This window comes from Lampris incognitus, unplaced genomic scaffold, assembly GCF_029633865.1.
Source record: "Lampris incognitus isolate fLamInc1 unplaced genomic scaffold, fLamInc1.hap2 H_2, whole genome shotgun sequence".
NCBI classification, from domain to species: Eukaryota; Metazoa; Chordata; class Actinopteri; order Lampriformes; family Lampridae; genus Lampris; species Lampris incognitus.
The window spans coordinates 1,151,757-1,165,793 of record NW_026611077.1 but is presented as its reverse complement, the minus strand read 5'-3'; the positions used below and the strand labels follow the sequence as shown (position 1 = coordinate 1,165,793).

The 14,037-nt window shown below is 43.9% G+C and overlaps 1 protein-coding gene across 3 annotated transcripts in view; it reads left to right on the top strand.

The window, feature by feature from the left end:
* Nucleotides 1–7,487, top strand: part of LOC130131974 (transmembrane protein 68-like) — a 151,614-nt gene extending 144,127 nt beyond the window's left edge. For all 3 annotated transcript variants that reach the window (XM_056301700.1, XM_056301699.1, XM_056301701.1), the window contains exon 9: nt 4,708–7,487. In XM_056301700.1, coding sequence (XP_056157675.1) covers nt 4,708–4,812 — 105 coding nt within the window. In that variant the 3' untranslated portion in view covers nt 4,813–7,487. The remainder of the gene's footprint in view (nt 1–4,707) is intronic.
* Nucleotides 7,488–14,037: the final 6,550 nt, after the last annotated feature.

The window sequence follows — 14,037 nt, the reverse complement described above, 5'->3', positions numbered from 1 at the left end:
AATAAGTTCTGCTTATATATGTATGAAACCAGTTCAGTTGGACATTTTATATTTAAAACAATGTTTTGTATGCAACACTGATTCAAAAAATCAATAAAAAAGATTTTTAAAAAAACCCAAGAATAATCTAGACACTTCACTAATGAACAGTTATACACCCATATCAAACCACCCATTTTTAAGTAAAATAATTGAAAAGGCTGTTTTCCAGCAGCTGAACAACTTCTTAGCACTAAACAACAGTTTAAATATTTTCCAGTCAGGAGTTCGACCACACCACAGCTCTGAGACTGCTCTTGTTAAGGTCTTTAATGACATCCACTTAAACACAGACAGTGGCAGCATCTCAGTCCTGCTATTACTGGATCTCAGTTCTGCTTTCGATACAGTCCACCACAACATATTACTGGACCGATTGGAAAAGTGGCTGGGACTTTCTGCCACAACACTAAAGTGTTTTTAATCCTGCCTATATGATCATATGTAATTTGGCAAAGGTTTTACGCCGGATGCCCTTCCTGACACAACCCTCCCCATGTGGGCTTGGGACCAGCACCATGAATACACTGGCTTGTGCATCCTGCGTGGCTGGTTTACATTCAGCATATGCATTTGAAGGGGAAAAACTATTGAAAGTGATAACTGCTGTGTTGAAGAACTCATGGTTAACTGATTTGTAAAGGCCTCTTTTCCAGCCTGTCTTATACATTTACAGCTTTGGGCGGCAGTGTCCTCCGGCTGGCTCGGGTTCAGGCCGCACTTTTTCATGATGGTCTTCAGTTGATCTTTGTACCGTTTTTTCTGGCCCCCTGCCAAGCAGCAGCCAAGATGTAGCTGGCCATACAGCACTTTATGTGGTAAGCACTCCTTCGGTATCCTGATGATGTGACCGAGCCAGCGAAGTTGGTGCTGGGTGATGGTAGCCTCCATACTGATGCAGTTGGTCTTGCGGAGTATTTCGGGCACTCGGTCATGCTAGGTTATCCTCAGGATGCATTGTAGGCATCTGATGTGGAAGGCCTCAAGCATCCTGAGGTGGCGGCTGTGCAGGGTCCACGCCTCACAGCTGTAGAGGAGAGTCATGATGACAACTGTCATGTAGACAGATATTTTGGTGTGGAGGTTGAGGTCTTTGTTTTGAAAGACCCTTCTCCTAAGTCTGCCAAAAGAGGATGACGCTTGTTTAATTCGATTTTGTATCTCCCTGTTGATGCTGCAGTCATCAGAGAGGAAGCTGCCTATGTATTTCAAGGATTCCACTGTTGCAAGTGGTTTGTTGGAGATGGTGAAGATTGGTGAATGAGATGGAAGAGTAGATGCCCACTGGCTTACTACTTCAGTCTTTGCCATGTTTATAGAGAGACCCAGCCTACCATATGCCCTTGCAGCAGCTGCAATGGTAGCTTGCAGAGCCTCCGATGTGTGGGCCACAACTGCACAGTCATTGGCATACTGTAGCTCGATGATGTGCTCAGATGGTATTTATGTGACTGCTTGGAGCTGACAAATGTTAAACAGATTTCCATCAAGACTGAAGTCCACAGTAACCCCACTATCATTCTTGATTTATTCATGGAGCAGCAATGTCACACACAGGAGGAAGATGTTAAAAAGAACTGGAGCAAAGATGCACCCCTGACGTACCCCTGTGCACACCCTGAAGGGCTCGGATTCCTGGCCTTCAATGGTCACACGTGCCATCATCCCCACATGAAATTGTTGAAGGATGTTGACAAACCTTTGTGGGTAGCCAAAGTTCAGGAGGATGTTCCATAGGATGTCCCTGTTGACTGTGTCGAAAGCCTTTGACAGGTTGATGCAGGCTATGAAGAGGTCCTGGTCTTGCTCCCTGCACTTCTCCTGTAGTTGCCATGCTGTGAACACTACGTCCACAGTACTTCTATTCCTCTTGAACCCACACTGTGACTCAGGCAACAGCTCCTCTCAATGTTTCTTACCAGCCTGCGTAACATGACTTTGGCCAGGACTTTTCCAGCAACAGCCAGTAGTGAAATGCCATGGCTGTTGCCACAGAGGGGCTTGTCTCCTTTACCTTTATATATGGAGATGATGTTAGCATGTCTCCACTGCTGAGGGATGGTTTCATTCTTCCATACATGTGAGATGAACAGGAAAAGTGCACGGGTGCAGAGGTAGCCTCCCTGTTTAAAAATCTCTGCAGGGATACTGTCAGGGCCAGCAGTCTTGATTTTCAGTGGCCTAACTGCATAATGAACCTCTTCAAAGGTTGGTGGGAGGTCAAGGTCTTGGATGGTGGGGCGGACAGGTAGTTCATCCAAGACTGAGGGATCTGTTGGGGAGGGCTGTTTCAAAAGGGTTTTAAAATGTTCTGCCCATCTTTTTGTGATGAGCTTCTGGTCCTTTATGAGGGTGGTACCATCATCAGACTTCAGGAGGGAAACAGAGCAGTTTCTTGGGCCAAAGATAGTTTTCGCTGCATCATAAAAGTTGTGCATATCATTTTTATCGGCAGGGGATTATATTTCATTTGCCTTCGATATCCACCACTCATTCTGCAGGGTACGCAGTTTTGACTGCACCTTTCTTCTGGATTCTTGCCATTGTTGCCGGAGTGCAGCTTATGTAGGATTGTTGAGGACATCACTGGGTGCTTTGTGCATGCCTTTGAGTATGGTAGATATTGTGCCTGTGTTATCATTGAACCAGTCCTGGTGTTTTCTGCTCTTGTAACCGATGGATTGGGATGCTGCCTCATAGAGCCTGGAGCTCACTCCTATCAGTGGAATCATCTGTGCTCAAGAGAAGCTCAGTGTCTTCCAGGTTTTCAGCCAGAGACTGGCGGAGATTGTTCTGGACCTCAGCCTTTTCTAGCCGGGTACAGTCAAGCCTTTTCTTTCCTGACCTCTGGAGACAAACAGCAGGGTGTATTTTCTGGAACCTGGTCATGATCAGCCGGTGATCTGCCCAGTATTCAGCACCTCTGATTGCACGAGTAAGTAAGACGTCTTTTATATCAGAGCGTCTCACAATTATGTAGTCCAACACGTGCCAATTTTTGGAGTGTGGATACATCCAGGATGTTTTGTGTTTATTTTTTTAATTGGAAGAGGGTGTTTGTGATAGTCAAGCCATGCTCAGCAGCCACAGACCGTTAGCATCGACTTGCCCAATGCCATGCCCACCAATGACACCACTCCACACCTTGTTGTCTTTCCCCACTCTGGCATTGAAATCGCCCAGCAAAAAGATCTTGTCCTCCTTGGGTATACGACAGAGAGCCTCATCTAGTGACTGATTGAAGCGGTTCTTTGTATCATCTTCTGATGGTAGAGTTGGTGCATAGGCACTTAGGCTCATGTCACTCAGGATCCCTCTGGCCAGGAAACGCTATGCCATCCTCCTTTCACTTATGCCAATCAGTGTTTCAGTGAGTCTTGCTAGGAGACTGCTTTTTATTGCAAATCCCACACCATGCTGATGTTGTCCTCCTGCAGGGTATCCCTTCCAGAATAAGGTGTAGGTGTCATCCTTCAGGGAGCCTTCATCCAGGAACCTGGTTTCGCAGAGTGCAGCGATGTCAGCATTGTAGCGGTTGAGTTCCGCTGCAGTGAGTGCAGTCCTTCGCTGAGGTCCTTCGGCATTAGCGTCCAGCAGAGTTCTTATTTTCCATGTTGCCAGTTTAAAAGGGATTATTTTCTTGTGTTTTTTTCGACCGCAGAGTGGAATGTCCCGATAGGTGTGGTAGCCTATCCAGGATGTTTTGTGGGGGCAATGTTTAGGCCACCTTTTCTAGGCCCCTCCCCACTTGGGGTGAGCAGTGTGGCTCCTAAATAGGGCTGATCAGTCACACAGGGGTCTGCCAACAGCAGCTGCCACTCAAACCCAGCTGCTGGCGACCATAGCCCTGTGCTGCTGGCATGCAGGGGTCTAATTAGGAGCTTCCGGTGCATTCATACCTGCTCCCGTCACCAGACACCCCATCACCGCCAGACTTTGATCCATATTCCGGTTGCTGGTCTCACCGAGGCGGAGGTGGATACCTGCGCAAAGAGATTATTTAGAGTGCCGCTGGGGGTGTGCATGTCCCAGCAGCACTTCACTTTGAGAGGGTGGGATCTGGTGGCAAGGGAAAACTCAAGACGATCAGCACTCTTCCACAGCTGCAGGAGGCTGCTGGAGCTCCAGTCTGTCGGAGGACCGCCTACTATGCGCCGCCATTCACGTTGCTTTTCTCTAAGGGTGTGCTCCCCTAGCCTGAAAAGTTTATTCGTAAATATAAATACTCCAAGCAGTTACCCTACCCACTGTGATTAATCATTGCAAGGCACTTTGGGTAAAAGGCCACTGTACAGTCCGCCATGATGTGAGCTTCACCAAAGGGCACATCGACAGTTTATTGGAGGTGTGCATGACCAGCCTCTCGAAGCACAACATGAGAAATGGGCCACTCTATAGCCAGAGATGAAGCACAACATGAGAAATGGGGCACTGTATAGCCAGAGACGAAGCACATCATGAGAAATGGGGCACTCTATAGCCAGAGACATACAAATGAAGGCCATGAGACCACAAGTGTACCATTTGTGACAAGTGCAGTTAAGCCATTCCTCATGTTTGCTAGAAGCCGTGTAACAACATATGAGACCTTTTAGGGGATGATTGTGTTAATTAAGACACTGCGTAACATGTTTCCAACAAATAATAATTATGTCTTTTGGTTTCCAGGTGCAGCAGGCAGTTCAGTCCCTCATCGACCAACACCAGAAGATTCCTGGAAGTATCCTGCGAGCCCTGCTAGAGCGCTTATACACTAGACACAAAGATGAGTAACCCTTCTCTGAGGCAGATCTCCCTCTGTAGATCCAGGTCGACATAACCTATATTGTTTACTTTGCTAAAAGAGGAATTCCGTCCAAATGCAGAATAACCAAGTCTGGGCTAAAGAGCAATGGTAGCCCAAGTCATAGGACAAGTTGTAATAATGTCATGTTACAACACACCCTGATATCCCAGTAATGAGATGTTGAAGGGAAAATCACATACTAGAAGAAAAATGACCACTGCCGTGGAGCCAACATGGCTGCCAGTGAACACATCAGCAGGCAGACTGTCTCCATAAGGCTCTGGGAATACTGGCCTCGGACACTTCTCTGGTTCACAGCCTTACAAACTTAAATAGGAAGTCAAGCACAATAAATGATGTAAGGACGTGCCAGCTGACATCCTGGACCTCAGTGCTAAAATACTATTGGAGGAAGCAGCAGTCATTATTTATTTATCTTAGTGTAGTGGGACAAGGTTCTGGGAAATGGTTGTGGCATCTTTGGTCACAGGATTACTTGGATGAGATTATTTATAGCGTGTGTTGACGATATATGGCTAATATATGATTTATGTACAAAACATCTAAATGTATATAACGTTTTGAATCCTTGTGATTAATGTTCTGAATTTTCTAATTTTCTGTGATTTGTGCAGTATTTAAACAAAGGGGAAATGAAATATCAGCCTTTGGAGCCAGAGATATCCATTTGGTACATGTTTTTGCTACAGTTCCCTTATATTTGAGGAAAATAAACCTACGTGGTTAAGATGAGAAACTCACACCAAGAAGAATGAAATGTCCACAAAGGACTTCTCTGATTTTGCATTAAATTTATTTTTAACTTCTTAAATATGGACTTTCCCTCATTTTTGTCACTCTTGGTGAGTCTGTTTCTTCAGTGTTTTTGGAAAAATATCTTCCAGTCTTTAACTAAGCAATAAAATAACTACAGAGTGCAGCCAGTTACTGCTTATAAGGTCAGCAACCACAGGTCCAGAGTAACATCTGTATCTAGGTTCCAGGTGTGTGAATGCATTTTCTCGTTCTCAAACCCGATACTTACATTTACCTTAAGACCACAGTTGAAGGGACTCATGATTTTAGACAATCCAATTCAATATGTTTTAACGTCAAGACTTGTCCCTCAACATGTGAACTACCAGAGAATCTTCTCAACTGTGACTAAGCAGATTTTGTAAAGTCAGCTTCTCTGTTTATACAGACACTCCAGGGCTATTCTGATGTCTCCAGGACTTTTGGCTTTTGTTTTCTGGGAGACGTGTTCATGAGCTTGCATTGCTCAATTGCTTCATTGTTTTAAAGTGTGTCCAACTAAATTCAGGTATAAAAGCTATGTTTCCTGCTCTGCCAACACAAGTGGAAGATTACGAGCTACACTGGCAGCATGTCACCATCATGCATCATTAAAAGTCATTCTGGAAGGGCACTGAAGTGCTGCAGACCAAGCTTGGGGGATACCCTCTATTCCCTGTACAATGGTCCCTTTGACCACTCCAAGACCATAACATGACGAAGGAATTTGGATATGTTGTATAAACACCCATCATCCCAACCACACCAGAATTAACAGCAAATGTAGTTGTACGAAGACGTTGCTTTATAATGTACAATAAAGGGAAATGGGGATGGTAGGGATGAGAGAGATGACGTGCTCACCAACTGTGAGCAATATTAAAACCCAAAGTCTTGAGCGAAATGGAGTACGCACTTTAGCCCATTCAGTCTCAGGTGCCTTGCCTTTATGCATCTTCTTAGAGTATATTGATCAGTTTAGTAAAGTTAGTTAGTTGTGTTATATTGAGAGGAATTCTAGTACACCATGAGATATAACCTGGTGGGGGTCAGGAAACTGCTTTGGCTGTAAATGACGAGTAAAGATGGACTCTAACAAGGTAACCAAATGCAGTATACTCTCATGTTAATATTTTTGCATCTCTTCATTCTAGATATTGTTTTATGTGACTACTGTTTACTTAGTGCAAAATCTGTTTCTCACTAACTGTGACTTTTGAGGTGATTTGGACTCAAATAGTGTGTTTAATACTGTGTTTAAAAGAACATCTGCTATGTTGTAAACTATTCTTCCATCATGCACATTGTTTGTACAGCTCTTATAAGTTCAACGCCAAAAGTGTGGTTTGGAAATGTGGTTGATGTCATGTTGTGTGACGGTGTATATTTGTATGTAAGTATGTAAATGTTTTTCAACAAATTGTATTGTAAGTGATAGTGTTGGAAATATCACTGCCATTTAGTGCTTAAAGAAGCATTCATATGACCAGTTAATTGACAGAATGTTATTTTGGTTAAAAAAAGGTGATATTTAATTATTCATTCTGTGGTTTCCTGTTTTTCTTCCAATATATGTTGTTACTAATGAGGTGTTTTAAATAAGTACTGTCCAGTTCAGTAGATATACAGTATCAACTCTTTGCACTTTCAAAATGTGAGGTCCACTAGCATCTATTGTGATTCAGGTAAGTGTAGTTAATAAATATATTTTATTATGAATTATAATGTTTAGCCTACTTGTTCTCACTGTTCGTAAACATCATGTTGCCAACATTGTACATGGCTCCTTGCTTTGGTGGTGACTTGAATTTTTCCATTTTGTGTTTGCCTTCATCAAAGATATAATATAAATATAAACCTCGAGTGAAACGTCCCATTTGAATTGTTCACATTATTCACATTTGTTTGCTAGCTAAAGGAAACCATAACAGGATGAGAGTGCTGCGTGATGCATCATATCCTCCAGGTGTTTAATTAAAAGAACAGTTACACATTTTGATGTCTATTCCTTCAAGAGTTAATTTTTAAAACAAAAATTGTAAAAAAAAACATTTTTTATGGTCTTTTACAGTTTCTTACTGTGCTTCTTTCTGCAATAATCTTTGTTACCAGCAGGAGTCGCTCTACCAAGACAGAGCAAACTAAAGAGTAAAAGGGAATTTAAGTATAAAGGCAAATGCACACGTTTAAAATTAACTCTTGAACCGTGTGGAGCACTGAATGAAAGTACTCGTGTCCAAAAATGAATAAATAAATAAATAGAGAACAATACAATTATAGATTTTGAAACATCCCCTTCTCAACAATTCAACTTGGCTACATTATGTAAATGAGCAGGCTCCAATAAGCATGGAAAATCATTTGAATGGGTTAAATTTGAGCACTTTGCTGTGGATAATCATAATCTCTCATGATACAGTCAGATACAGTCATAATGATAAGATAGTCATCATAGAATTACAATATCTTTGTCCAGTGGGTAGTGTTTTGTCACATGTGGAAGGTACATGACACAATTTTGATTCCCTGATATATGACAACTACCATTGTAACATAATCTCTTACAGTATTGTCACACGTTTAATATGTTCAGTGAACAGACGCACAAGCCCAGACACTTGAATGCATGCCCCGATCTTCGAGCACACTCCCTTTATACCATGCAGCATGAATCATGCCCATTGTTTCGATCATAATGACGGGTACCCAGAGTTTCTCCGTCACCCTGAGGAAGAAGCTTCGACCACAGTGGTCTGTACCCAGAGTCTCTTCCTCATCCTGAGGAAGTAGCTTCGACCACAGTGGTGTGTACCCAGACTCTCTCCCTCATCCCGAGGAAGTAGCTTCGACCACAGTGGTCTGTACCCAGAGTCTCTCCCTCATCCTGAGGAAGTAGCTTCGACCACAATGGCGTGTATCCAGAGTCTCTCCCTCCTCCTGTTTTGGAGGATGTAGCTTATCTTGATGGACTGTCATCCTAATGGATAGCAGAACTTGCATATTGTTCAAAGAGTTCATAGGTCAGGTATCCCGTTATCCTTATGTTCTGTCGTGATCCTTCAGGACTGTTCCTTGTAACACTCAAGTGCAATTCCCACATATTCCTCTGTTATCCGGCCCTTACCAGTTTACATGGAAAAGGCACTTTCAGCACCACCCGCTACACACGAGCCTCAGGCATCCGTTCAAGGAGTGTAAACATAGTGTAAACTAGATAAGACCCCCGGTCGAATGGGTGGTCGGCTCCTTTAGCCGAGCGGTCAGGGATGTTGTCTTGTGGTGCAGTGCACCTCGGACCGAATCCCGCAGCGGGCATTGATTAAGCTACGTTACAGTAGTATAGCTGATCTCTGGTCAAAACATTCATACATGAATTGCCCTCACAGGTGGGTAATATAGCCTTAAAAAGATGTGACATTTCAAGGTATTTTTGCAATAACATTTATGACGATATGAAAACTGAACAACAGGGTTGGATCAGATTATTTTGAAATGCAGTCAGTTACTGAATACAAAGTACATGGCATTTTTTGTAATTAGTAATGTAATCTGTTGGGTTACAAAAATTTAATCTAATCTGGTTACATTTGGATTACTTCAAAATCAAGCATTGAAAATATTGCACCTTATACTAAAAAAATGGATGTAGGCGCAAAAATTTTAGTTGCACAAATATTTAAACATCTCTGTAAACATCTCAACCTTTTCAATGCAAATAAAATGCATGCTATAATTCAGCATTTAGAGTTGGTCAAATCACATTACCCTTACAAAAACAGTACTGGAGCACCTACTCAAAATGTTCCTCTTCCATTTTCAATGTAAATAAAAAGGAATAAAACTCCATTATCCATAAATTATTATGGATCATCATGAATGGAAGGCTGTTTTGGAGGGAATGCTGCTGCTTGAACCTTACACCTTGACTCAACAGAGCACTTTGTCTAAGAAACTCCAAATGTCAGACACACTTTTAATGAGTTAATTGTTACATATCTCGAATGAAGACCAGAGGCCAGTGTAGCGAAACCCAAAGGACACACACACAGAGCACCGAGATAACCCGAAGGGCGATTTTAATGCAGGAAAAACACACGACACTGCCACAGGGATGGTAACATGGGAATCTCAGGTGAGGGTGGTTGAGACGATGTGCGTGCACCTGGCTATCAAAGTCCGAATCCGTAGAGCGAGGGGTTGTCCGAGGAAGTCCGGGTCCGAGATCCAGGAAGTCAAGTTCGAAAGGAGGGGTCCAGGGAGAGAGACACGGAGGGAGATCGCTGGAGAGGTCCAGGGAAAACGTGAAGGTCCCTGGAGACGAGAAGCGAGGGAGACGCGGGGAGCCGTGGAAGTCGCGGAGGGAGATCGCTGGAGAAGTCCGGGGAAAATGTGAAGGTCGCTGGGGACGAGGAGCGAGGGAGCCGTAGAAGTCGCGGAGGGAGAGTCGCAGGGTTCAGTACGTCGAAGCACGGAAAGACGTTCTGGCAGGCTTCTTGTAGAGGGCTGCCTGATTGCCGCAGGTGTGCCTGATAGATGATGGCAAACACCTGGTGCAGCGCAGCACTCGTCTCAGAGCGCGAGCCGAGCGTTCGGATGTTTCCGGCACGTCCGAGCCGGGGGAGTGGCTTGAACGTGCCGGGGAGGCAGCTCGGGGCGGTGTAACCACAACATTAATAGAGCATTGGTTATCATGAAAAAAAGTTTCATAATTCTAAAATTGTCATATTTTAAAGACGTAATCAAAAATGTAATCAGGTAATCCTTGACAATGTAACTAATCAATTTACACATTTTCAAAATAATCTGGGTTTATTATAGTTACTTATCTTTGTAATCTGATTATGTTATCCTGATTACATGTAATCCATTACATACCATATAGCAAGAAATGAAGCGGGTAAACAAGGAGGCGTCAAATTACTACTACTTTCGGCTGCTCCTGTTAGGGGTTCCCACAGCGGATCATCCGTTTCCATCTCTTCCTGTCCTCTGCCACGCCAGCCACCTGCATGTCCTCTCTTAACACATCCACAAACCTCCTCTTTTGCCTTCCTCTTTTCCTCTTCCCTGGCAACTCCATATTCAGCATCCTTGTCCCAATATACCCAGCATCTTTCCTCTACACATGTCCAAACCATCTCAATCTTGCCTCTCTTGCTTGGTCTCCAAACCGTCCAACCTGAGCTGTCCCACTAATAAACTCGTTCCTAATCATGTCCTTCTTTGTCACTACCAACGAAAATCTTAGCATCTTTAACTCTGCCATCCCAGGAACCACCTCCTGACTTTTCGTCTTTGCCACTGTCTCCAAATCATATAATATAGCTGATCTTGCAACCATCTTGTAAACCTTCCCTTTAACTCTTGCTTGCACTCTTCTGTCACAAATCACTCCTGACACTCTTCTCCACCCACTCCACCCTGCATGCACTTGCTTCTTCACCCCTCTTCTGCACTCCCTGTTGCATTGAACAGTTGACCCCAAGTACTTAAACTCATATGCCTTCACCACCTCTACTTGCATGCTCACCATTTCGCTGTCCTCTCTCTCGTTCACGCATATGTATTGCAATATATATTCTGTCTAGCTGCTACTGACTTTCATTCCTCTTCTCTCCAGTGCATACCTCCACCTCTCCAGGCTCTCCTCAACCTGCACCCTACTCTCGCTACAGATCACAATGTCATCCGCAAACATCATAGTCCATGGAGACTCCTGCCTGGTCTCGTCCGTCAACCTGTACATCACCATTGCAAACAAGAAAGGGCCGATCCTTCATGTAATCCCACCTCCACCTTCAACCCATCTGTCATTCCACTACCCAGTCTCACGGCAGTTCGTGAAATAGTCACGACATTTAATCTATTGACTCGTGTACATGGACACTAATTTTCCATTTTTGTCGTGACACTCAGCACGACTTTCAAACTCGCTGAGGATCATGGGTAGGCTAATGTAGCCTTCCGCTATTGAAACTGACCAGAACAAGTGTGATTTATTGGAATCGAAGGAGAAATAATGAAAACGAATAGACATAACACTAGCCTGTCATATTGTTGCGGTATCAAGGACACTTTCATGTTTTTGTGTTGAGAAACGTTAAAGATGTCTTTAAAATCCACAGGTCGATAGGTGACAGATCCTGTCCGGCCCGCCCACCGGACTGATTAAAATAAAGAAATAAAAACAAGGACAAAATGTCGTGATTAACTGTTAGGGTTAGGGTTAGGATTAGGGTTAGTTTCAATAGCGGAAGGCTACGTTACCCTACACATGATCGTCAGCGAGCTTGAAAGTCATGCTGAGTGTCACAGAAAAAACTGAAAATTCGTGTCCATGTACACGAATCAATAGATTAAATGTCGCGACTATTCACGAACTGGGCTGAATTCCAACCGCACACCGCAACACTGTCACACTGCCCTCATACATATCCTGCACAACTCCTACGTACTTCTCCGCTACGCCCGACTTCCTCATACAATACCACACCTCCTCTCTCGGCACCCTGTCATATGCTTTCTCTAAAAGCACAAAGACACAATGTAACTCCTTTTGGCCTTGTCTATACTTCTCCATCAACATTCTCAAAGCAATCATCGCCTCTGTGGTGCTCTTTTGTGGCATGAAACCATACTGCTGCTTGCTAATCATCACTTCTCCTCTTAACCTAGCTTCTATTACTCTTTCCCATAACTTCATGCTGTGGCTGATCAACTTTAGAAGAAAGAAGAAAACCACTTTAGTTTGTCATTGTACAGTTGTTCAGTTACAATTACATTTATTTAGTTAGTTATCATTTAATCCATCCTATTGTATAGGAGCAGTGGGCAGCTGCAACGCCTGGAGACCAGCTCCAGTTCTTCTTTCCATTGCCTTGGTCAGAGGCACAGACAGAACTATTAACCTAACATGCATGTCTTTTTGATGATGGAAGGAAACCTGAGAACCCGGCAGAAACCCACGCAAACACAGTGAGAACATGCAAATGTATACCTCTGTAATTGCTACAGTTCTGCACATCACCCCTATTCTTGAAAATCGGTACCAGTAGGCTTCTTCTCCACTCCTCAGGCTTCCTCTCACTTTCCAAGATTGTATTAAACAGTCTAGTTAAAAACCCCACTGCCATCTCTCCTAAACATCTCCATGCCTCCACAGGTATGTCATCTGGACCAACCACCTTCCCACTGTTCATCCTCTTCATAGCTGCGCTCACTTCCTCCTTGCTAACCCACTGCACCTCCTGATTCACTATCCCTACATCATCCAACCTTCTCTCTCTCATTTTCTTCATTCGTCAGCCCCTCAAAGTACTCTTTCCACCTTCTCAATACACTCCCCTGGCTTGTCAGCACATTTCAATCTTTATTATTCCTTGCCCTAACTTGCTGTACATCCTTCCCAGCTCGGTCCCTCTGTCTAGCCAATCGGTACAAGTCATTTTCTTCTTCTTTGGTGTCCAACGTCTCATACAACTCACCATACACCTTTTCTTTTGCCTTCGCCACTTCTCTCTTCACTTTATGCCACATCTCTTTGTACTCCTGTCTACTTTCTTCATCTCTCTGACTATCCCACTTCTTCTTTGCCAACCTCTTCCTCTGTATACTTTGCTTGCTCATTCTACCACCAAGTCTCCTTTTCTTCCTTCCTCTGTCCTGATGACACACAAAGTACCTTCCTACCTGTTTCTATTTCCACAGTGGTTGTCCAGCCATCCGGCAACTCTTCACTACCACCCAGTACCTGTCTTAACTCCTCCCTGAACTCCACACAACAGTCTTGCTTCTTCAACTTCCACCATTTGATCATTGGCTCTGCCTTCACCCGCTTCCTCTTCTGGATCTCTAAAGTCATCCTACAGACCACCATCTGATGCTGGCTAGCTACATTCTCCCCTGTCTCCAATTCCTTTCAGATCGCACCTTCTGCATAAGATATAGTCCGCCTTTGTGCACTTTCCTCTGCTCTTATACGTCACCCTGTGTTCCTCCCTCTTCTTGAAATATGTATTCACCACAGCCATTTCCATCCTTTTCGCAAAATCTACCACCATCTGTCCGTCCGCACTCTTCTACTTGACACCATATATGCCTCATTACCCCTGTCCCCTTCACCAACATGTCCATTGAAGTCTGCACCAACCACCACTTTCTCCATCACTTCATGCAACTCACTCCAGAATTATTTTTTCTCTTCCATTTCACACCCAGCTTATGTGCTGATAACATTCATCGATACACATTTGATTTCCAGCTTCAAACTCATCACTCTTTCTGACACGTGCTTCACTTCCAACACACTCTTGATATATGCTTCAGAATTACCCCTACCCCATTTCTCCTCCCATTCACACCGTGGTAGAAGAGTTTGAACCCCCCTGATGCCCCTGGCCTTAGTCCCCTTCCACCTG